This window comes from Daldinia childiae (assembly GCF_008694065.1).
Source record: "Daldinia childiae strain JS-1345 chromosome Unknown Scaffold1, whole genome shotgun sequence".
NCBI classification, from domain to species: Eukaryota; Fungi; Ascomycota; class Sordariomycetes; order Xylariales; family Hypoxylaceae; genus Daldinia; species Daldinia childiae.
The window spans coordinates 1,908,434-1,933,677 of record NW_022984642.1 but is presented as its reverse complement, the minus strand read 5'-3'; the positions used below and the strand labels follow the sequence as shown (position 1 = coordinate 1,933,677).

General features: G+C 45.9%; 5 protein-coding genes across 5 annotated transcripts; 1 reads left to right on the top strand and 4 right to left on the bottom strand.

Moving 5' to 3' along the window:
* Nucleotides 1-2,537: 2,537 nt before the first annotated feature.
* Nucleotides 2,538-3,422, bottom strand: GL218_00502 (uncharacterized protein; the record flags this gene model as incomplete). The annotated part of the gene is made up of 1 exon (XM_033576926.1): nucleotides 2,538-3,422. One exon carries the CDS (start codon nucleotides 3,420-3,422, stop codon nucleotides 2,538-2,540), a length of 885 nt encoding a protein of 294 aa, XP_033442093.1.
* Nucleotides 3,423-7,186: 3,764 nt separating this feature from the next.
* GL218_00501 (uncharacterized protein) lies at nucleotides 7,187-7,867 on the bottom strand (the record flags this gene model as incomplete). The annotated part of the gene is made up of 1 exon (XM_033576925.1): nucleotides 7,187-7,867. The coding sequence occupies one exon, from the start codon at nucleotides 7,865-7,867 to the stop codon at nucleotides 7,187-7,189; it is 681 nt and encodes a 226-aa protein (XP_033442090.1).
* A 3,228-nt stretch (nucleotides 7,868-11,095) lies between these two features.
* On the bottom strand, nucleotides 11,096-12,866 carry GL218_00500 (Aldehyde dehydrogenase; the record flags this gene model as incomplete). Its single annotated transcript, XM_033576924.1, has 5 exons — nucleotides 11,096-11,204; nucleotides 11,259-11,289; nucleotides 11,359-12,247; nucleotides 12,306-12,705; nucleotides 12,805-12,866. The coding sequence occupies 5 exons, from the start codon at nucleotides 12,864-12,866 to the stop codon at nucleotides 11,096-11,098; spliced, it is 1,491 nt and encodes a 496-aa protein (XP_033442091.1).
* Nucleotides 12,867-15,867: 3,001 nt separating this feature from the next.
* On the top strand, nucleotides 15,868-18,882 carry GL218_00499 (Telomeric DNA-binding factor trf1; the record flags this gene model as incomplete). The annotated part of the gene is made up of 5 exons (XM_033576923.1): nucleotides 15,868-15,925; nucleotides 16,080-16,546; nucleotides 16,599-17,160; nucleotides 17,216-17,659; nucleotides 17,711-18,882. The coding sequence occupies 5 exons, from the start codon at nucleotides 15,868-15,870 to the stop codon at nucleotides 18,880-18,882; spliced, it is 2,703 nt and encodes a 900-aa protein (XP_033441980.1).
* A 3,258-nt stretch (nucleotides 18,883-22,140) lies between these two features.
* Nucleotides 22,141-24,972, bottom strand: GL218_00498 (uncharacterized protein; the record flags this gene model as incomplete). Its single annotated transcript, XM_033576922.1, has 1 exon — nucleotides 22,141-24,972. The coding sequence occupies one exon, from the start codon at nucleotides 24,970-24,972 to the stop codon at nucleotides 22,141-22,143; it is 2,832 nt and encodes a 943-aa protein (XP_033441981.1).
* Nucleotides 24,973-25,244: the final 272 nt, after the last annotated feature.

Genomic DNA, 25,244 nt, shown 5'->3' with positions numbered 1-25,244 from the left:
CTGAAGTCCCAGCCATTGAGCACAAGGGCCTATAATAGAGCAAGTTAGTATCATAAGCCAGGAATCTGCATCTAGTGAGTGCTTATATCGGTTATTACTATCGTTTCCCTTCATGTTTGAGCCTCGCTTTCCAATCGTAATTTGACCTATAGCTCGAAGAAAAACATTACATGTTGAACGAGACAGAATTCTTACCAGGAGGAGAGTCGATATCAAAACGTAGCCACGTTGACAAGCTCGCGTGATCACCTGAAAGTTCTTAACTTAATACCTCTATAATCTTTAATATTCGGTATGCTCGTACCATTCTCACCATATCCAATCCATAGCAACTCAGCGACCAAGGATTGAAGCCTCACCGCCAGTCTACCCTCGTCAGGCCTATGCCACTGGTAAAAAATAGACACCAATACCTGATCAAAGGAGTCTTGCGCATATCTCCGGATGGCATTTTTTAGCACCGAGCAGAAGTCACAACCGTCATAGGCGGACTTGGCAAGGCACGATAAATTAGGAAGTGAATCCAGGAGAAAATAATCCAGGTTAAGACGAAAGAGGCCGGGATGCTCCTCTAAACCTCTCGGTACATCCGAGTCGTAGAATTCTAGAACGCTACACCTTTGGCATAGATGGGCGAGTGGAGGTAGCGTGATGGTCATTTTGAGGGATGTCAACCTAAAATACGTAATTGTACGACAACTTAGGTAGGGGGTATTATCGATGGCGCCGAGGGTTAGGTAACTGGTAAGCTTAATGCTACATCGCATGTGGATTATAAAGTCATCCGTCATCTAACCATAATAGGGATAAATAGGATCTTGAGATCACTTTTGCTTATATTTTTGTGGTACTAAGCTACTCCCCCAATCAATATCACTCAAACTAAGCCATACCTATATTAGGTACCTATGGTAGCTCGTACATATTGCGAAATCTTTAGTTTGATATGCTCCAATTCTAGAGAAAATGTGATTATGGGTAACATAGTCGAAGCGTGCAAGACGAGAGATTGATAGTTATTTTAAGGGACATCCTATGCGAGATCCTTACGCATAAGTGTCATGTATTATTTGTTGAAACCTTCTATATCGTAACCTATCTTATGGATTAAATTCAAGTATACATTAGGTAGGTAAATATATTAGAACTGTCCAACGACAATCAAGTACAATTAAGTATATGCCAATAGTACATGGCTGGAATGATACATATACACCAAGAGATACTGATATCCTTTGGCCCTAACGTACAAAACAAGTCTAACATAATTAAGTCCCTTAAGCATTCCCAAGTCCAAGAAAAACGCCAACGGAATACACATGCTGCAGACAACAAATTAGATACAGACATTTACGGCGGGTAAGAAGCCAGGCGATGCCCTCTTCTACCGCCCTCTTCATGACCAACAACCATAGATATGCCTTTGCATTGCTAAGAGACAACCATTCTCTAATATCACAACATATAGAGCGCGATCCCGATAGGCTATTATAGTTGTATATATACACTTTGCCTCGGTACTGCCATGTCGTGTAATTGCTCTCGAAGTTGATGAACTAGAGCCTGAGGTGTTCCTCGAAGCCCGCGACGCCAATGATTCGTGTCTGAACGACCAAGATCTGCCCTTTCTCGCCTGCATCCACAGATATGATAGTATATATTGGCCGCATCCTGCGGGCGCATGATATATCATATCCACGATTGCCTGGCATCTGGGTACTCGGGTTGGTGATAGAGTTGGTGATATAGACACCTTCTGAAAAATCATCCTCGAGGCGCGAATCAACTCGGAGATAGACAACACCGTTGCACAACTGCGATACGACTAGACGTATGATTCGAGGATCGATCCCGAAAGAGGGCATAACTGTGGCCCAGGCATTCTCGTGTGCTTAAGATAGTCTTGTACCTTAAGATCGTACGACCAAAATACACACACACTGGCTTAAGTTGATTATGATAGATATTTTCCGTGTGGCATTTGGGTGGTGATACGTCGACGTGTTGGCCATGCATTGGTGCCGAAGCCATAAAGAACGTTGATTGTGACAAGGCCCCACATCCAGAAGACTTCCCGTCGGTGACGTGCAGACTACTGCTGGAGTTGGTAATTGTAATTGATTTGGTAGGGAGACTTGAGATGAAAGGTGATACAGATCGGGTAATACAAAGCAATATTGAATAGACTGTGCATGGCGGAATAGGATCCAAACCGTGCTCAGTTAGAAAAGTGAGGCATGTGATATTATTTTAGCAACGGAAACGGCTTCAGCTTGAGTAAAAGGTGTAACTGTAGCGCTGTCAACATATCTGGACAATACCAACGATGATTTGGTATTACAAGATAATGTTTCGTGCCATTGAAAGATCCTACCGAGTGGTGTCGTGGCTATGGATCATGGGTTTGACGTAGAAGGAAACATGTGTCCGATATCCGTGCCGGGAAGGATACTTGCATATGCCCGCGCCTGGCTACGCCGGTATCACACTGGCTTGGATATTAGCTGTCACTCGATATGTGGTATGCGGTAGTGACTTCAACCCCTTCGACGGCCGCGCTGATCGTGTAAGGGGTATGGTATGTAGTTTCCTGTCTGCGGAACACCTTGATACGATGAAGGCGTAGCTGGTTGGGAAGTCCGAGGAATGCTAGAGTATAATGCAGGGTCGGCAGATGGGATTTCCATTGGGCCGGTAGTGTAGTTGCTTTGATACCTTTCGGACGGGCTTGGAGGTCTAGGCATCTTTTCGATATATGGTTTCTTGCTGTTAGAACGACCCCCTGGCCTTACGCTGACACTTAAACTCCGACGATGATGGCGTGATGAATTGGACATCTCTTCCTTATGCTCCGTGTTTTTCTTGATGGAACCTATTGCATCTCTGTGTTTACTTCCTGATCGTCTTAGTGTGGGGGGTGAGGGTTCGCCAGAGCCACCTCTCATGGTACTGTCTATGACAGGATCCGCTAGGGCGAGATATTTCCGCCGGTACTCATCGCGCTGGTCTTTCATATCATTGTAATCATCTTCACGCTCCCTAACCTGTTCTGATAGTCGCACTCTCTCATCTTCGAGGCTCTTGTTGAGCCGTTCTAGTCTCGTAGTACGCTCGCATTCTTCACGGTAACGCTTTTCTGCCTCCCGAGTGAGTCTATGGGATCTGGTTAACTCGGCGTCTTGTTCGTTACACTTCTTTTCAAATTGTTCGGCTTTCTGGTTCGCTTGACCCAGTGCTTCTTGAAGAGCACCGACATTGTAGAGTTGGTCTTCGAAGTCCTCGGCTGTGAATCTACGATCAGGTCTTCCACCTAAACTAGCCTGTTCACTAGATGACGAACCCACGCCTGAGTCATCACGACTGCGGTGGCTTTTAGACGACCCCTTTGATGAGGTCGAAAACTTGACACGTCTGTCTGACATTTTGTCGTACAGGCTGCCGCTAAGAGCTGTAAGCCCTCTATAGGTGCCTACGTGACGGTTCACACTAAGGCGACGGCGCGAGAGGGTACTCAACGAATGAGAATAGTCGAAAGATCAAAGCGCGCGGGGTGGTAGATGGGAGGTTGTTGAGTCACCGGGATGATGACGATGATCTTAACAAGTATATAAATCTGCGAATGTTTCTCTAATATAAAAGGGACTAAGTAATGATAAGATTGCCTTACGGAGAGAAGCAAGAAAAATTAAGCAGAGGAAAGGGTAATTGTTATAAAAGGCAACCTAGAAACCACGATTCGCGAATGGCCGGTTGCTGCCTTGAGTTTTGACAGAATCTTTATGTACGTAGGTATATAACACTTACACCACGAGACTAACAGCAACTCTGAGCACGGCAGATATGGGTAGGTATCTGTACTAAATGACATGTAGCTGACCGGTTGCCTCTCACATGGAGTCATGGCTTCCAGGCAACACGGAGCCCTGACCTATATCATCCTTCCCGACGGATGAGCCTCATAATAACTCAAGGGTCGTCTTACCCGAGAAATCTAAGGGTAGCCGAAGGTGGGAGTGCGCCACGGCGGAAACACTCGTTTTCTCACACTCACCGTTAACTGAGAAAAGATGCCTTGCTGACTACCCGTTTCCCCCCACAGCGCGCCACGCAACGCGCAACGCGCAATGAGATGGGAACGGGGGAGTGCAGACGAAAAGAAACAAAAAGAGAGATCCGGAAGGGTCTAGCACTGTTAGACGGCATCTTGTACTTCCCTCCTTATGATGAGTTGGAAATAAGACCTGCCAACTTTACACCGAAAATCGAGCAAAGTTGCCGTATCCGCCTGATTGTCCAGCCCCCAAAACGGTTCGCCTGAAGCATGATCTAGGTCGTAACCGATATGTAAGTGAGTTAAGATGGCGCGCAAGGGTTAGGAAGGTCCTCCTCATCTACGATCTTGATTTTTGGTGGTGGTTCTGCGCAACTGCGTAGAGTAAGATTATCCTCGCGCGGGCGTGCAGAATGCCCGCAGAAATGCCTAGCCAGTCATATTGGTTGGATCAGTCAAAACTGACGGCATTGCCTGCAGGCTGGTAAGGTCCCTCGAATGACATATGAAAGCGAGACGAGAACGGCATATAGATCCATTAGGAACAAAAGACAGACAGCATAATGACTCACATACAGGCTGCATATATGACGTCTATGTTAATGATATCTTAAATATTGTTGATCTTTTGTTCATCATTGATGAGCATTGGCGTGTCCCTTGTTTGAGAAATGGATATGGGGAAAATAGCTGTTGCCCAGCAGGGCTGAGAGGAAGGGGACCCTCGACCGACCCTCGCTCTTGTTTAGCGCTTGGAATTGGGAGGTACCTAGCTTAAAAAAAGTACCATAGTACAAGATTGAGATAATACATAGGTAACTAAGGAAAGTTTAATATCTGCCAACGTTAAATCTAATTCGTCAGAGACAAAGATGTGGAAAAACTGCGGGGTTACTCTACATATGTACAATGCACACTTAAACCTAAAGGGGTAGGTATGTGTCGGTACGTATTTTGATTAGTCACCATATCTAACTTTAGGAATCCCCTAGGTAGTTACCATATCACAAACACCGCCACTGCGGCTGCATTTTATTGGCGAGCTATCATCAAGGAAAACACTCCTCAAAGGTCCAGAGCCAGATTCAGCCAACATGCCACTCCATCCACAATCGACTTTTGATATCGGACCCCCGAGGGCCTCCCCCGCGATTCATGATCATTAAAGGATTCTTCTACACACCCTCACACCCTCAGTATGTCTAAGTAAGCGGTGAACCCTGTTGCATCCCCTCATCTAGGCTTGCGGGTATGAGTTGGCACTTCAACCATGCACAGCCGATGCCGATATTCATTATCAAACTAGGCAACCCCGGGGATAATACGAAAATTCCCGGGTTTACGCCTTCGAAGTGAAATCTTCCAGTTTGCCGAATGTTGAGAAGGGCAAAGGGAAACGAAAGTGCACTTTTTTAAGGACAACCGAACAACCAAACAATCAAACACGAACAAATCCGGTGACACCGATTGCTGAGCTGTCAATCATTGATGATATTGGTATTGGTATTAGTATTACGTACACGCCACTCGGGTCCTACGGCTCGTGGGCAATGAGCCTGAATGGAAGTTGGCGATAAGAAATCAGTTGTATACATACTTGTTCGGGTCTCAGTGGGATGTAGCTCAGTCAAGTACCAAAAATATCTCTGGCTATCTAATATTTGGAGTTGTGTGGTTCGCGGCTGAGAAACTCTTGTTAGGTTGTTGTAAAGTTAGGCAACCAACCAAGTTTCTGGTTTCTCTTCCATAATATCCTCCAATCATCCGCCAAATCCCATCTTCAAACATGCCGACCAACAAGTTCTTACAATTCCATCAACATATCTACGTTAGCACCCCACGTTAGGTTAAACTACATGGCATCTGCAGTTGCGCTGATACCTAGGTAGTCTTGGATGTTGCCACATGGCTAAGTCAAATAATAATCAATTAATAACAAAACGGATCAATATTGGCTAGAGTCAGCATAATTATAAGATATTGTAAGTCGTAGTTATTTCTAGTAGTCCAATATATCACTCCCCTAAGCATTCAATATACACATTGCTAAGCTTCTGAGGTAAGCACATATTCTCAAAAGGCAGCCTACGCACGTATAACACTTCAGCACGAAGCTACACTTTCGTGTTGTGCTGCAGCATGCGATCTTGTGGTTCAGGGGTTAGGGGTTAGGGACACTATTTACCTCTCACAAGACACCCTCACTAAGCAGTAGTATCATCAACTCCTCGTTATGATTACGAGATACTGGGGCATAGATACGCCCACCTAAAACGTCGGGCCTAGGCGACGACTTGATGTTAGGCTGCAGATGACGACTGCCAGGAACACGGGTATCGGTAGCTTTTCCCACTCGTGCATACACGACAGGTAAGATGAAATAGAATGCACCACTATACACAACGAAATGTATACGTGCGATAATGATAAAGTTTAGTTCAGAATGCCATACCATCCATAAATTATGCCTCGGTCGACTGGTGTAGCTCCTAAAACAGTTCTCACATGACATCTGGTTCGGATCTGAGTCTCACGAGACAAGAAACCAGCCGACCGGTAAATCTGAAGGTATACTCATAGGTTCGTTTATAGGCTTCTTATGGAACTAGACCATAGTTTTTCCTAACATTTTCCTATAACATAAGTTCTAACGTCTCTATTGGCTCGTGACAAACTGCCCATATCCTCCTCCGAGCCGTATCGCTCATAGAACTATAAGCTAGCATATGCTTCATAACAAAAGAAACGAAGCAAAATGAGGGTATCCTAATTTGTAAAGAGACAACCGTAAACCCAAACGCTAACCATCCATCCATAACTAAGAAGCAAAGGTGACATTAATATAACTCGTTCTTCCCTACCCCTATCCCTTCTGTTATGAAACGCTGTGAATGCTATCCTAAAATATAACTACCTGACTAGTAATGCAAGACGATAGAAACTAGATTACATGAGCGCGTTGGAGATCAGCGTTGCGATAAAAACAGAGCTTACAAGACGTCAATGTATCTTCCCTTATTGCTGCCAGGTCAATCAAGAGAACCCTAAACCTCCCCCTTTAATACACTTCCCAACAGTGCCGCTTCTCGACCACCGAAGGGGCGAAATAGTCATAGCGATATAGCTATATGACCCTTATACAAAACTGTACCGCCGACGAGAGGGAATCGTAGTCTCGTACCTGTGCAGCACGCGGCATTGCTCCTCGAACTGGGCATTTCTTTCGTCAAGGTCCCTACGACGAGCCGCAAGGATACGCTTCGTCTTTTCAAGCCGACTATTGACATCGTCCAGAGTTGTTTGGTAATCATCCTGTCTCTTCTTGTAGTTCATAATCCTCTGGTTTTGGTCCGATATGGTTTCAGTCATGACACAAACTCGTTTAGACAAGATATCGTTTTCCTTCTTGAAGCCTTGGATGTCCTTGTCCTTTTGGTCAACTTCTAACTTGATAGCTTGCACCCGTCGACGAAATCTCTCTGCTGTTTCGCTGTCGAGAGAGCGTGTTCGTCTCAACTCTTCGATCTCCTCAATCATCTGTCGGTTGCAAGCGAGAAGGCGGCTGTTCTCCTGGGTAGAGGCTTGAAGGTCGTATTTCAAGGTCTGGTTTTCGCGAGTGAGAACATCATTCTTCTCAATAAGACCTTTCTTCTGCTCGCGTAGGCTGTTCCATTTCTCGGTGGAAATCCCAGCGCAGTCATCGGAGCACCGGGTTCGGTAGTGGTAGCGATGATGATCATGATGGTGCGAGAAGGAATGGGAGCGTGTGAACTGCTGTCGACCTGGCGGACACGACCTTATACAATATTCGAACATATGGAAAGTGACGAAGCGCCCTTCTACTCAAGGGCAAACGCGATATGGTAGAAGATAACGATGGACAGGGTAAATATCAGTTCTAACTGGACAAAGTACAAATTTGTGTTTGTGGATTGCAGATGCAGCAGCGGGAGCTAGTAGGTATGAAGACGAATAAGGAGAGATACACAAGCTAAGATTGGCTCCATCAATATGCGGTAGACTTCATTATAAGTAGACTATACCAGGCATCAACCCCGATAGGCCTCCCCACGAGGCTATGGTGGGGATAAGGACGTAGCATATGAGTCTAAGCTATACAATGTTTGATATCACGAGGCTTTGCAGGCCAACCTCATGGCACACTCGCAGTTGATAAAACTGTAGAGGGGGGTGAGGGTGAGATGTGCACTTTACGCTTTCTAGTTCATGCGTATCTTTTGAAGTACACGCGGTGCGAGGTAACGTCTAAGCTAGGCTACGTCTTTCATCTTAGCCTCAAGTGGGTTGTATAATAATAGAGCGTTGACCGAAACGTCATTAGGCATGAACCATCTGAAGGCCGGGAGACCTCAGTTGACTTTGATTTGACTACTGTGTCTCAGCGGGATATAGGTCACTCGGCGGAATAACCGAGAAGCTCGAAGTTTGAAAAATGAAAAACATCCATGGCCTAAGGCTTACAATATTAGACATGATAACGGTAAGGGTTTAAGTTGAGCGAAAATGGCTATATTCTTCAACATGTTAAGGGCATTAAATCATAATATGATGAACATTGAATATTGAACATTGAACATTGAACATTAAAGAGGCGCGATCTTGCATATGTAGGTAGTATACGCGGGGTTTATGCATGCCCATCCCGACAAGCCATGTGGCGCGTCTATCATTATCCCGCTAATATCTAGGTACCTAAGGTACCTACTCAAAGTATCCAAGTACCTCATTATGAAGAACCAATTACATGAGTTAAATTTGAACCATTTAATGGATAGATTGGCACGTACCTGCTTTATCATGCGCACAGACCCTCAGCTGATGCATCCCTTGACATCCTTTAAGCCTTAAGGTCTTGGAAGCGATTGACCTGATGAACATAAAAGACTCCAGAGCTCAGCAGCTCAGCAGCTCAGCAGCTCAGCCCCATCCCTAGTCTAGGTTGATTTATTTTAAAGGTCACTAGCCGCAATCATTCATGATATGACTCTAGGTCTTGAATCCTCCTTCAAATAATGCTGGATGATAAATAAAAAACCTCCCATAAGAGGCCTCACCTCCCCCTAGCTTTGAGGCGCTTAAACTCAGCCCTTCTATTTGCACCTCTTACTTTATTTACTATCGCATCTCGAGCTCAACTATATTCAACTTATAAGATATCTGCGTCTATTCAACTAGTGCGAAGATGAAATTTCCTAAGGAGGCCATAAACATCGACAAAAGTGGGAGGATTAAGACGACGGTGTTATTATTCTCACCAAATGGCCCCCTCGTCAGCCAAGCTACACTTTCAAGTGGCGACCTTGTGACTTAACTTACTGGCACCCTTCTCCCAACAAAATGGGATTTAGCCCGTTTTGAAATAAAATTAGATACCAAATAGACTAAAACACCTACCTACCTATTAGGTAGACATTCAGAAAGATACACTCTAAACAATATCACTCGTAATTATCGTGCATCACTCGCCCATTTTCAGCAACTCAACTAATGTAATCTATTAATATAACCAGTATTTACACTAAAATATCCCTGTAGATATCAGAAAATCCTACCTGCTACCGCTGGCCCTACAAAAACAATAATTATCAGTTACCATTATAACGATCAGGGTTTAGCATCACCCCAACCCAGCCTCCACCACAATCCCTTCAATAGTCGTCGGCCTTGCCGCCAGCCGTAAGCAAGGCTGAGAATATCAAAACAGTTGAATATATGTAAAAACTTAAATAAGATACAAAGAAGAGGCAAGAAACTACCTACCTAGTTAAGTAAAAGGGACAGCAAGGGGAGCCCACCATGTGATCTATCATGTAAGCATATCATAGGACAATACTGCTCGCTGAATATTCCTTTATTATGATAGAAGAATTACTCAGTCTAGATAATAATAATAGAAACAAAGAAAAAGCTGAACACAAGCCCTAGTCAGCCACTAACCTGCTACGCTCTATGTGCAAAAGTCCAAGGCGGGAAGTTGATATGATGCATCCGCCACACAAGTAATAGCCACATCAGGTAGTCCAGGCAACATGACATACTAGTTTGAGTATAAATTACATTTCAAGGGACACGATTGTATCAAGTCCTCCCACGTTCGAGTGCCTTAAGAATGGTCATGCTCAGAACATGATAGGGGGAAGGCAACTTGTAAAACAGGAGTATCTACATAGGATACCTAAGAGATCAGCTAGTCGGGATCTAAGGCATCTATGTATCGATAATAGAATAGATAGCGTTACTGAGAACATAATATGCTCTTGTGGACACTAGTCGACGGCGGAAAATGATTTCATACCTGGAAATACTTCGAGTAAGACCCACCACCTAAAATAGTAACAGCTAAATGACCGATAATTATAAATGCACATTTACTTATAATTTAAGCAACTACTAGCTTCATTACGAAATCTTAGTATATGTAGTAGTTGCATGTAGTACATCTCAAAAGGCTCGAAGGGGTGTTGCTATGATATGGGTCTCATTTCTATCATCCCGTATAGTCTCTTGATTAATTACAACGGCAGTTAATAGTTTCTTAAGTGAGAGATTATTAGGTACTTGCTAAATGGGCAGCCTAGTAATCTTGCCATAATAACCTCACTTAATGATCCGATGGGGTATTACTAACTATGCAAAATTAACTAAACAACATATCCGTACCTAAAAATATAACCTAGAGAATTTAATCGAACATTAATAACCGTATCTACCTATTAATTAAGCGTATTGTATTGTATCCTCAACGAATTCTACATACTGTCACATCGAGTAATAGCAGAGCCAAGCTAAATTATTTCAGTTAACTTTCATATTGTACCAATGGACATGCGCCATGGTAAGCTAGCTAGCTAATATAGGTAGCTAATATTGATACACGTAGGAACCAGTCCTCCCACGACCTCATTCAATCATGTTCTTAAAGCCAACAGGTGTTTAGATACACATGATAAAGAACGGTTATTGGATAATCCCGAAAGCACGCTTTGATATTTAATTTGATAAATGAATCTCGACACCCGCCACCTAGTACATCGCGCCACCCAGCCTGATGGACACTGATTTGTTTTGCGTGTAGTTAGCGAGTGCTGCCTCGCCCAGCTCGCGGCCGATGCCACTTTCTTTGTAACCACCACTGTAACACATTAGTATTTATTTAATGATAACTTGAGAACAAAAGAATGCTTACAATGGCAATTGGTGGTGAATGAGGTTGTAGCCTGTGTAGAAGTAATGTTTTGTTAGCATATGTACTTGCATGAATGAAAAGAGGAACAGGGAATGCATACTGTTAACCCAGACAGTGCCAGCACGTAGCTCGTTGCTGACTCGGATAGCGGTGTTGAGGTTGCTGGTGTGTACGGCAGCTGCCAGTCCGTAAGTGCTATCGTTGCCTAGATGTACAACCTCCTCTTCGGTCTTGAACTTGGCTACTGCCACGACAGGGCCGAAGATCTCCTCTTGCATGATCTTCATATCATGAGTGACATTGGTGAAGATTGTTGGCTTGATAAAGTAGCCCTTCTCTCCGTGACGCTCACCACCCGTCTCAATGGTAGCACCACCCTTCTTACCCTCCTCAATATATCCCATGATGCGGTCATATTGAAGTTTGCTGACCTGCGGGCCCTGGAATGTGCCCTCGTCGAAGGGGTCGCCGACGGAGTTCTCCTCTGCTCGCTTCTTGAACGCCGCAATAAACTTATCGTAGATTCCTTCTTGTACGTAAACTCGGGAACCAGCACAGCAACATTGACCGTGATTGTAGTAAATACCAAAGTTGACCCAGGAGATTGCTTGCTCAATATCCGCATCGTCGAAAACAATGTTGGGTGACTTGCCACCGAGTTCCAAGGTGACCTTCTTGAGATTGGAGGATGCGGCGGCCTTCATGATGGCACGGCCGACGATGGTGGAGCCGGTGAATGCGACCTTGTCGATGTTCATGTGGGAAGCGATGGCAGCACCAGCTATCTTTCCAAATCCGGAGATGATGTTGAGAACGCCAGGAGGGAAACCAGCCTCCTTGACGAACTGAGCAAAAACGAGACCGGAGAGTGGCGTTTGCTCGGCAGTCTTGAGAACAACTGTGTTTCCGGTGCAAAGAGCGGGTCCAATTTTCCAAGCCAACATCAACAGAGGGAAGTTCCAGGGGATAATTTGACCACACACTCCAAGCTATAGATCGTTAGCGCCCATTTTATTTCAGAAAGATCCTCTTTGGGTTTTTACGTACCGGTTCTTGCCTGGTGTAATGGAAAGATTCGTGGTTGATGTCAATGGTTTTACCCTCGATCTTGTCCGCCCAACCACCATAGTATCTGATGCAGCCAACAACTGCGCTCACATCACCCCTGGCCATAGAAATAGATTTTCCATTGTCAAGGGACTCAACTGCAGCTAATAAATCCGCATTCTTCTCCAGAATATCTGCCAGTTTAATTAGGTAGATACTTCGCTGCTGAGGAGTGGTTTTGCGCCATGAGCCGTTAAATGCTTTTCGGGCTGCGGCTACTGCTATGTCGACATCCTTCTCTGTGGCTTCACTCACGGAGCAGATGAGCTCTTCAGTAGAGGGGTTGATAACCTCGAAGGTCTTCTTGTCAACGCCCTCAACCCACTCGTTGTTGATAAACCTAAACAGGAGCAATTAGCTGATGGACGAATACGGAAATTGAGAAGCCGTAAAGCTATCTTTGATTGGTAGTGCTGTTAGGTATTTAGTGCTGACTTACAAGCCGGTTGGCTGAGTATACTCGCCGGTAATTGGCGTCTTCAGCTGCACTGATAGAGGCATGGTGGTATCAAAGCTATTTGTTCTATGCGAGGGGTAAAAAAAGATGTAAGAAGATGTAAGAGGTGTCGACCTGTTAAATTGCACTTATTATATATTGAGATGAGAGAAACGTCTTGCGATTGTACGGTAGGTTAAGTGGCGTTATATGTAAGTCGAAAATAAGAAGAGGGGGAAGCTTCAAGTTACGGGTCTTTTGTATGGAAGATACTTTCAAAGGTACATGTAACAGGTGGGTATAAAGGCGGGGTAAGATTCGACGGTGTCATTGCGCGTGGCGAGGGGCAGCCACCGATTACCCCAATTATACCTAGTATCTTAGACAAACAGACAAGATGTTAGGTACACAAGATCCACTATCTAACATATCACTGTGGATAAACAATTTCCACTCTCTCGGACGCATGGGGCTCTTTCCGGGGCAACCAAGGAGATATTGCTTTTGGATTATGGAGAAGGAGTTGCAGGAGTTAGCTTCATTGGTCAGTTAAGCACCGAGATCTATCACGCTTGCCGTAGGTGGTTCCTACTAACATACGGATCCGTAAGTTAGTAACACTAAGGGTCTCAGGTAGTCTGCTAGTTCTGTACCTGAATTAATGTCTACCTAGATAGGTACCTAACCTTTGTTTACCCCGCACTTAGGAGATAGATAAGTTCCTACTAAGATACCAGTAACTAACTGAACGTCGTAACTTGTTTGTTAGGTACCTAGGTAGGTAGGGAACCAAAACCAAATCGGCTCTTTAAACGGCGTCATGAAGTCACCTGCATACGTTAACCAAAACTTACTACACAATGGAATATACAACCTTCACTTCATCAGATTGAAGAGGGGATTTTGCCACACTAGCTGACCAGACTGCCAGCACCGAAGGCTGACCGCATTAGTTGATTAAGTTGGACCTAGTGTCCCCCGCATTGTGGAGGAATTCTATGATTTTTAGGTGCTTACCAGAGGACATGCCCCCCGATTGTGCAGGTGAAGCAACACCGTGTAGACCACCGATTCGGTACGGATTAATGGAAGTTTATTCGAGGGGAACAAAGAGGAGCCGCATAGCTCCAGCTTACTTATAGGTGAGTTGATAGGTGAATTGATAAGTGAGCTGATAAGCTAGATGGGCTTACGACTGCCTTTTTGGTCCTAAGATAACCTCATCTCTGTGACGAAATACTTTGTTGGCTTATACGCGTTAATTCTTGCGTCTATAGCGCGTCAGTGTTACTCATGATTGGTTCACCAGAGGTCATATGTTAGCCACCGCGATCGGAAACCCAACAGAACTAGACGTGTTGGGTACACGATCCAAAGGTCGAACGGACGGACGAACGGTTCAATAACGCGATTTCGTGTAACATTCTATAGTAAGTGGCTCCGCAAGCTCCGGGTAGGGGGAAATCCTACGACGCATTTCGTTGTTCACCTGTCCATCTGTCTAGTATACCCCACCTAGTTCTCCGGGGACCCCACGTATCTATTGTCGAGACGGAACATTCCGGAATAGTACATAGAGTATCCTAGGCACATGGTACGTATGGACTTGGAAATAGTAAATAGTAGAAATTAATACAGTCTAGGTTGCTTCTTGATCTTTGTGTGATATTCGTACTCGCACTCATCTACTTCTAAGTCGAATCTCATTATAATACATCCCGTATCTCTTATAAAATATATCTTAAAAGGTTTAATTGTTATGTTAGATATCATCTCGGGTCAACAGGTAGCGAGCATAGCCGCCCACCTTGATGGACCCTTTAAAAACCCCCGTGTTCTATTTATTCTCCTAGCTTGGTATTATGATGAACTCGGCGCGGATGAAAAGACACCGGTGCTCGACATTCAAGGATCGAGCTTGTCGAGGTAGCTAGTCAGCCGTAGTGTATGGATACAAGTTATTCTCGTTCGAACCCAAGATAAACTTAGGAGTTCTGCCGTAAGAATATGATTCGATTATAATATTTCTTCAGTTGTACTTGTTCTGTGTCGTAGTCTGTATTATACCCATGAGAAAATACTTTTGGCTACATATAAGAACCATGTCTAAGCAACAACAAGAGTTATAGTTTTTACTATCCTCAAAGGAATAAGGGTAGTATGATCGACTGTAAGAACATCCCGATTACATGGATGCTACTTTATATATAGTGTCTTTCTGTAGTCTATTGGGACCGACTATATACTTCTGTAGCTAGCAGACTTGATTCGGTGCTTAGCATGCGTTAGCATGTCGTGGGGTTAGATCAACTGACGTTATCTGCATTCCAGTCTTGAGCCTCATCCATTGCTATGATACCTGGCGCCACCTAAACTTCGTGCTTAGCTTAGATCTATACGGAATTAACGACCGGACAACCAATTATAATTGTCCTAAGAAATAGGTTAGTTGGAGTTGTACTTATGACGATATTGCTAAGAACACCCAGCTACTTTCAAATATATATACCTAGATGTAAAGAAGCAAGCTATTGTATTTTTTTAATAATTTATAGTGATATACGATGAGATGCTATATCCGTTTGAAGAGAACGACTAACCGCTCGCCTTAAGTCTGATAGCGTTTCAAATGCTCAAAATTATTAAACCCTCTTGTGATAAAATGACGCTTCTACATTGGATCAAGGTAGATATTCACGTTATGATTTATTTCTATAATTAGATCTGTAATACCGTATTTCACTACGTTAGATAGTTTCCGGTGTATTAGGTAAAAATAAAGATTTCGTCTTTGGAGAAATTTAAGTTTTTGGACTTGCATTTGTGTATCGCGTTGATCTAAAGCTGTTGGGGCAAGAAATGAGGGCAATCTTCTAATCTTATCGGGCGCTTTGACCAAATTTTCGCCGGTATCATTATCTACCTACATTATCAGCGCTCCAAGAACGTTGATAGGTACATCAAGACATCTAACTCATTTTACCTGTTAACGGCAGCAACTACCAATTGCTTTACCATTGAGTTTCAGTGTCAATGTACCTACTGTCGCCTATACTAAGTTAACATATGGCTGATGTCGCTGAGGCTATTGCGGCAGCCATCGCTGCCGCCGCGCCACCGACCAGTAAGTAGACAAACTTTGATTTCTTTGCACTTTGTTCATTGATTCATTGATTCATTGAACCTTGGATTCCTTAGGATGGCAAGTCACCTAAATACTATTGTTTCGCATGAATTCCTTTAAAAAGAAACATATCCACTGACGCCGATGAATCTAGGCCCTCATATTAAGATCGAGTCGTCAGTTGGTGATGCTATGGTCTTGGATCATTCACCCCAACTCCCACAGTCACCTCTAAAGAGACCGCGAACCCCCGACCAAGATGGCGACCAAGCTAGAGACGAAAAGCGGCCCAAGATAGAAAGCGAAGGGGTGAATGAGATGGATGAGATTGCCCTCCTTGTCCAGCAAGCTCAGGCTGAAGCTATGCAGCACTTTCAGTCAGAGTCCGACAAGGTTGACGACGCTCCCTCTAATGATGCCGAACATTTCCACGATATATCCAACGATATAGCTCATGATATAACCCATGATATACACCACGATATATCGGGATTAGATACGGAATTCGAACCGCGGGCACCTAGCCCTGTCGATAACCCAGAACCGCGCCCCGAGTCTCTGTGGAGTAACCCTAGAGATTTTACGCGGCGGAAGCATATCATACCTGCACTTGGGAGCCTAGTGAGTGTTTCCCGGACCCGCTGTTTGTGTTGAAGCGACTAAGGATTTCTAGGCTGTCGACATTATTACTGCATGGTCCGAACAATCCTTAGAGGACACAATCGCTACTCTAAGCGGCGATTCAGATTCAGATATCGCGAAAGAATACGTTTTATTAAAAAGCGCTTTCGATGTTCAGCGAAAGCAACTTTCAGATACGTATCCATTATTATATCCAGAACACTTGAACGTCGCGAATCAGACTCGAGAAGTGATCAGGATAGTGAATCTTGCAACGACATGCGCAAGTGTCTTTGGCACCAACGAGCTTGGTTTAGAAGAGGTCAACGATCATTTCCTACGAATATTCGTTCCCGAGAACCACGAAATACCTCGGGATGCAGCGGAATTATACATGGGCCTGAAGACTCAGATTTTCCTTGCCGTTTTAGAAAGTGAACAAGAAAAGGCCAGGGACCAGTTTCTAGACGACCTCTTTATTACAAGGTTGGAGAGTTCTTTGCAAGAACACCACCCAAGTCTTCCGTTGACGGCTACTGAATGCGAGTTTATTGCAAATGCAAAAGCGCGAAAAGCAATGCTCCTTAATGAATCTGACGACATGGATAGTATTCGTATGTTTGCCACGTCTAATTAAGCTCACAGATAATAATTCTAACCATTCCCCAGAGGCGCTTAGCAAACAGTTTACATATGAGGCATTTCTCGATAATCTAAGCACGTTTCTGAATGACCACATAGAAAGTATTAGAACTCAAGGTACCGGAAGGGTAGAAACTACAACGCCAATGGAGGATATTGCTCAAGACGAACATGAAGGCCAAACTTTACACGAGACTTTTGACATTAACGCTATGATTGCTGAGGCCTCAAGGGCAGCACAGAGTGCTTTGGAAACAACTGGAGAAGAGTCTCACGAATTAGATGACCTCTCGGCATTCCTCGCAGAAAATGTTTCTAAGGCGGTCGAGCAGGCTAAAGAAAGTGCCACAAATTCAGAACTACCATCCGCTATCGCATCTGCGGCTGAGAGTGCCTCCAGAGCGACTTTATTAGCTTTACAAAGCATTCAACAGAACCAGTATCACCCGACGACACTTCCCCAAGCTCCTGGTAGGTTCAGTAATATTGATGGCGAGAGAAATGACGGTTCACCTGATGTAGCTCAAACACCCTCGGCCCAACCTCCGAATCACAACAACTATCAGGTTCAGCAGACGCAGCAGGCGCAGCCACAGCAACAGTATTACCATTACCAGCAACATCACGCAGCTAATGGGATGCCTCCGTATCAAACAGTCAATGATAACCTCCCTCCGAATCAGAGCGATTCGACCCCAGCGCTCTATGAGCGTGCCCGACAAGCGGCAGCAGCACGGTCTTCCACTCATGCACGACGGGAAGGTTCTCACTCTACTCGACGTCCTTGGAGCCCAGAGGAAGAAAAAGCACTTATGATGGGACTTGATATGGTCAAAGGCCCTCATTGGTCGCAAATATTATCCCTCTTTGGACCCAACGGATCTATCAGCAATATCCTCGCAGACCGTACCCAGGTGCAATTGAAGGATAAAGCTAGAAATTTGAAGTTATTCTTCCTCAAGACAAATTCGGAAATGCCATACTATCTTCAATGCGTTACCGGCGAGCTGAAGACCAGGGCTCCTACGCAGGCTGCTAGAAAGGAGGCTGAGGAGAAAGCAAGACTCAATTCGGAGGAACAGCAAGCACACATAAATGGTATCTTAACATTGGCTGGCGGGCTGCAAAACAATGCTTCATCGAGACATAGCCCTTCGGCAGGAGTGCCCAGAAGCGCAACACCCAACCAGCCGTTGTCGCACCCTGGATCGCAACCAGGAACACCAAGAATGCCACATCAACCAATACAGCAGTCTGTACCAACCCCATCTTCTCTACCCCGTCCAGTAATACCCGCACCACAACCGGTCAGCCTCCCCACTTTTACATCAACGTCTCATCACCACACTCAACCACATATTTCCCAAGCTGAGCGACATACGACTTCTATGACAAATACTCCTACACCTCCAGTGATGGTTCCGATGACAACTCAAGCTACTTCTACCATATCCCCACCCATCATGGCACCGGCAACAACTACTGCCTTAGAAAGCAGTGAGCCAGAGAAGAATGAACTCAGCAGTGTGGACGCTGCAGTGCTTGGTTTGAGAGCCGCTCTTGAAAGAGAAAGAGAGAGGGAAAGGGAAAGGGAAAATAACGCCCTAGCTGCTATTGCCGCTACAGCCTACTCTGATGAAGGAACAAGACCCTCTACTAATTCTGCTACACCCGCCGCCACGTCGACTGAATAGTATTCAGTTCTAATGGAAGGACACGGCGTATGATTTTTCTAGGTATAACTCACGAGACTCATGTCATGCATGATTGATACCCCATGGGCGATTTTGGTGATTCGGAGGCAGCGAGATCGTCAAGGCATAGCCGGACAAACATTACATAGTTGGTATAAATCGAATTAACAAGTCAGCCTTTCTAGTTGCACCGGGTTCCAGTTGTGGATTGTGTTATACAAATTCGCCTGGATCCGCCCCGCGGGCCGTAAACACTCAGCCCTGGGCGCGGATACGTGCGAGTGATGATGCGCTCTACCGATAAAGATTATAGGGTGGCCTTCTAGAATTTCCTGTCGTTCGCCATAACCGCGTTTTTCTCCGTCCACCAACAATATCATATTCTACGGAGACATGCGTGAAAACAAAGTTTATGTACTGGACAGCGACATCTTGCTGATCTCACAACATCGTAATCTTAGCACTGATATCCGTCCAGGTTTGACTCAGCCTTATACTTAGCTACCTAGTAAAAACGGGCCAACCGTTTCGCATCCATCCTTGATAAACTTGAGCCGCAGCCTACTTCATATTATTAACCTTGCCAAGCTTATGACAAGATTATGGATATAACAAACTACCTACTAAGGTATGTTATGGTCATTATGAAGTCGCCGGCCCTACGGGAGCCTGCTGGACACAAAGAATATCGTGGTCGGGGCACAGTACCCATTTCGAGATGTTTGATCGCTTCGATCGGTCGCCTCAAGCTTTGCCTACGCCCATCGAACACGTCATGCCCGTGTTAGCTCCACCACGTTGATGCCTATCTGTCTCGCTGTTTGGGTCATGAGAAGCTTCCGGGCCGTTATATTTGTCTTCGGAGCCCGTACTGAGTCAAAGATGTCGACTCATCTTCAAGTCCAGGTAATCTTGGACCCATCAACACCCTCAGAGAATAGGGTAATCCCTCATCACTTTTTACAGCTTACAATAAAATAGCCTAGGAACACTTATTTTTTGAGGTCAATAGAAACGGGAGACATGGCGTTGTCGCCTTGGCAGCTGTGCTTCCACGCGGACCTCAAGTGCCGCGTGAGGGCTTGCAGCAACAGAAGGGTTATGGGCAACACGGCGTCTTCTCTTTATTGTCGACATCACGCTTGTACAGTATGTCTCAAGTTTAAGACGTGTTTAAAGCGTGGTCATGGAGAGGAGAAGATTTGTCATCACCGTGAGTTTTGCCCCGTTCTTTACCTCTGATCCCTTACAGGATAGGTATAAAGAAAAGGAGGGGAGGAAGATCAAACGGGAGGCCTTGATGGGGGAGGTTCTCTCGGAAGTTTTGAACAAGCAGATCACCAACATGGTTTACCTTCTACTCTTAGATCGTTGCTGCAAATACATCGAAGCAGGCCGGAGGTGCCATTGTCCAAGAAAGGGGCATAACCCGAGTTTCCCCTTCTGCGCCGAGAAACGTTTGTCTCACCCCTACTGTTTAATTTATCTCCCTATAAGCCACATTTACAAATTCCACTTAAAGTTATCGTCTTCTCTACTAATAGCCGGTTGTTCTAGATGGTTGTGCTCTCACCGAATGCAAAGAACCACGATGTCCAAAGAAGAGCTCACCATACTGTAATAAACATTCCTGCAACATCAAGGATTGCGACCAGCCGCGGCAGAGTCCGGGTCTCGTACGTTGTACCAAATTCTTTGTCCCCCTTTCCGTGATTTCGAGACTTAGGATTGCTTTATAGGGCTATCACTCTTACTATATATTAATATTCCTTGGACTCCTTTTCTAGTGAATGCATTTTGTTTATTAATCCGTCATTGTAGTGCTGTCGCCAACACACATGCCATGGCAGGGGATGTGTGAACTGTATTAACAGCGACTCTTCATCCTCTCCGCCTCCGGGCCAAGGTCCCCCGTACTACTGCCACGGCCACCAAGTATGCCAGGCAGACGGGTGCGAGTCTCTCGTATTCCACGACATCTCGCACCGACCAGCCAAATATTGCTTTCGGCACTTCTGCGCAGCATCAGCAACATGCGAAGGGCAGCGCGTGGAAGGTGACGGGGCCCAGGCCGTAAGTCCTACCCTCTTTCCATGACCTAACTGAAATCAACTCTCTCCTCCACCCCTTTTTCTTCTATGCCAGCAGGAAATAAGCCTCTTAACCTCTAATTATCAACTATGCTAGTGCCGCGACCACTCCTGCGCTCTCCACCCAACCTGCTCCAAGCCTCGCGTGGATATAACCCGGGGTCTCTTCTGCGAAAAACATGAGTGCGCGGACCCCACATGCCGGAAGCAGACGTACGACGGCGGCGGTGGCGTCGCGGGAAGCCAGTGGTGCGCGGACCACATGTGTATGGCGGCGCTGCTGCGACAAGCAGACTGTGCGAATCGGCGCGAGGGCACGGCGGTGAACCCGCTGTACTGCTCTGACCACGGACCTCATGCACATCATGCGCATCCCGGTTTACATCAGCATAACCGTTGCCGCTGCCGAGGAAGTGGAAGTGGAAGTGGTGGCTGTCGAGGTGAGATATGTTTCCGGGCTACGGCAGCAGTGATAGCAGGGGGTAGCGGCGGCGGAGGAGGGGGATTTTGCGAGTGTCATTGTGGTGGGGATGATGATGACGATGGCGCCGATGATGACGATGATAGTATTACGGATCATGGAGATGGATGTGGAGGAGGAGGAGGCGGTGGTGGCGGTGGCGGTGGCGGTAGAGGGAGCGGCGTAGGGGTGGAGATAGAAGGTTGTGTTTGTGGTGGTTCTTGTGACTGCGGTGGTAGTAAGAAGAAGAGATAGTGAAGCTGAGGTTAGAAGACATATTGAATAAGGAGATCACTAGTTAGCTAATTTCTTTATCTTGATATTTTAGGTACTTTAGGTACTTTATCTAACTATGTTAATCGGTAATGAGTTGCAGACATTGCTCTCAACCCCCCAATATTAAAATAGAGCACGATAATATATTAGAATAAAAAGACTGCGAAGAAAACAGCTCGATAGACGCAAGTGCTTAAGCAATTGAAACTACCTTGCGTATCTTATTGGATGAATGAGGACATAATCATATATTCCCTGCGTAAACTCGTCGTGACCGGTACTCTGCTAATTCCCTTAATAATACAATCCCCGTAGCCCATGATTCCATTCCCACAAAGCCACATGTAATCCATAACCAATGAACCCCATCTCTAATAACCATGTAGTCCCATCGTAGTGTAAATCAAGTGTGTGTAGCATGGTGGCATCTCGTTACATTACAATACATTCTTTTTCTTTGCCCCCTCCTGCTGAGGTGGTATTTCCAGCAGGGACAGGGGGTGCGCTCTGGCGTCCCCTCCCTGGTGTACTGGGTCCAGCGCTGTTCTGTCCACCAAATGCAGATCTCCCCCTAGGAGTTGCGTTCGGGCTACTTGGACTGCTCTCTGGATGACTCGGATGTCCTGCGGGTGGTACGTACGGGGTCGACTTGGAAGCTTGTTCATAACTTGGTGGTGCATCGTCCACATGATCATCCCCGGGCCGATGGGTTGTCGAAGCCGGCGGAATTAGGGACCTGACTTGCTGTACCGGCCTTCCTCGACTGGCCACCGTGCTTGTAGATTGATTAGCTGAACTAATCCTCGCTGGCGGCAATGGACCATTGCTGCCCCTACCAATAGAACCACGTTGGTTATGACTTCCGCGGGTTGGGGGGCCTTGTCGGCCTTGCTGCTCGATAAATTGCTCAGACAGTTGGCTCTCACGACGGCGAGCAGCTTGTTCTGCGCGATGTCGTTCCTCTTCTTCTTCTTGCAACTGCAAAGCTAAAGCCAAATCTCGATCTTCTTGCTCATGTTTCAGTGGAATAGACGTGCTGGGATCTGGTTCGCTAGCCCGGCTATTCCGCGATCGCCGATTCTGGACTGTCTGCCATCCGCTCCCGTGAGAATTGCTACCTGAGCCTCCCTCTCCATTCCAGTTACCTGGAACATTTCCGGATGATCGTTGGTGTTGAGGCCCTCCGACTATACGGAAATCGCCAGAATAGAACTCGGTCCGTTCGCCCCGAACATCTACTAGTGACTCCCAAACGACCTCATCGTGTGTATAATAGCCTGCATCTGTTACCAAAGTAAATAATTTTTGCGTCTGGGGATGCCGGTATAGAGTAGAAAAGTGATCATTCCGAAACAGAATAGACACTGTCCCAGGACGAATAGATTTAGTAATCACCTCAAGACCCCATGGAGTGAGTTGTGTTGCCGAAGTACTAAGAAATGACTTTATGATGATGATGTCTTGATACAGTTGCTGCTCCTGCTCAGTCAGACCCATCTCAGAATTGCTAAGCTTATCCTCGAGCTCTTCTTCTCGAAACAATATGCTCTGTACATCATCGTATGAGGATGATTGTCTAGTGAAGGAATCATATACTGGGTCATCCCTCGGGGGCAACCAGCCGTGTATCAAGGGAATGGAAAACGTAGCATAAAGCCTCATGTCCCGGGTATTCTCAAAAGTCCCCGGGGTAAGATTTTCTTGAGATGCTTTTTGAGTATGCAAAGGGGAAGCCTCAGAACTCGGGATAAACCGCGGGTTGACGTTCATACCGGTGTGAAGACCTTTAAGAAATGCATATAGTTCGGTCATATCTGGCAAGGACACCTCCGGGTTGGTATGTCGGTGGGTCATAAGCTCATCAACGACAGCTTCAAGAAGGAAATTCAAACTGATTTGTTCGCGAGACCTTAGAGTCTCGACAAGATTTGAATTCGCCTGACTAGCAGGCGTCGTTAAAGTAAGCGCATTAACGAGCGCAACCAGAGGACAAGGGCCATTAGCGTTTTGCACAAGTATAGGCGACCTCCGAGGGTTCTTAGCCGCCGTAGGATCAAGCCAGTTGATATTTTTAATCTGGTATGTTTCCGATTTACTTGTAGCGCCCGGTGACTGTCTTCTGGGTGGTTGTTGTGGTGGCGGTTCTTCGTTCGACGCTCGCCGCGGTGGTAAAGCCGGTGGCACCTCTGAAGGGGCTACCGTTATGGGAGCTGCCGTCGTAGGAGCCGTTTCTTCCTTTGGTCTTTCGTCATCTGCATCCATGAAGTTTTCCCAAGTACTTTGCTTGGATAGAGTCCCTGGTCCCGGTTCCGGTATTGGCTCGTGGTCAATTAGGTTCCAGCCGTCGACGGTCTCTGAGTGTACATGTGACTCTTGTAAGTCTGGTTGTTTACCCTTGTTGCTGGGCCCAAGATCGTCCCATGCATGCTGGTCGTCGAGAATTTCTTCTGCCTCTCGAGATCTCCCTGGTAGTGGTTGCAATGGAGGATTTGGAGACGCATCGTCCCATGGTTGAGATCCCCCCCCAGTATGTAAAGGTAATAGGGCGGGAGAATTTGACACAGTTCCAGTAGAAGTCGCTCTCGACGGCAAATCCGAGTCCCAGACATTTCTCTTAGACTCCTGATCGGATGGGAGCGGTACTGGTTGTAAAGTATTGGGGGGCCTAGAATCGCCAAGCGCCGGCTGCCAGGGATTTGTATTCGTTTCGGGTTCGGAAATATGTAGTTGAGATAATGCGCCCGTAGGCCCCGTAGGCCCCGTAGGTACAGAAGTAAGGGGAGGCGCTGAAGGAGGATTCGCAGACGTTACCGGTGATTCTTGACTATCTTGATTATCTTGATTATCTTGAGTCGGGTTGGCCTGTACTGGCTTCCGTTTGAAAGGATTTGTTTCGAATCGTGTACCTCCTGGCCAGAGAGCTTTTGGCATTTCATCTAGCTTAACTTTGGTCTCGGTTACAGGATCGGCGCTATTATTCTTATCACGATCATCCCAGGGATTTGCTTCTTCATGACGATAGGTAGCGCCAGGTTGAAGGACGTGGGGTATATCTTGTGATGTATTATGGCTCCCCGAAGCCGCAGGGTCCGTGTGACCTTGGTTAGATATTGCGGGATCCTCCCTCGCCCACGCTTTAGCTGATTCTGATTCGGAATCACTAGGAGGCCACAGCTCCTGTCTTACACCTTGTATGCTAACTGCGGGTGGAGGTGTATTGGTGTTCGCCGAGGAACTGTCAGGAAGCGGCTTTCGTGCGACCATGGTGTTATTTCGGCCAAGTTAATACGGCCGAGTTTGGTTATCTCCCAGACAATCTCGGATCAAAGTTGGTTGATAGACGATTCGAGCAGGTAATCTCGCTAATATGAAATGGTTAACAATCATAAAGCTCGTGATTGCGTCATCACCGTAATGTTCGTTCGCATGGAATGGTTGTGGCACTGGAAAAAGAATTTGAAAAAGCACTCAGATTAAGAGAGTAAGACTTCGATGAAAGGATACAAGTTTAATGGGCTGCAAGTGTTTAGGTATAT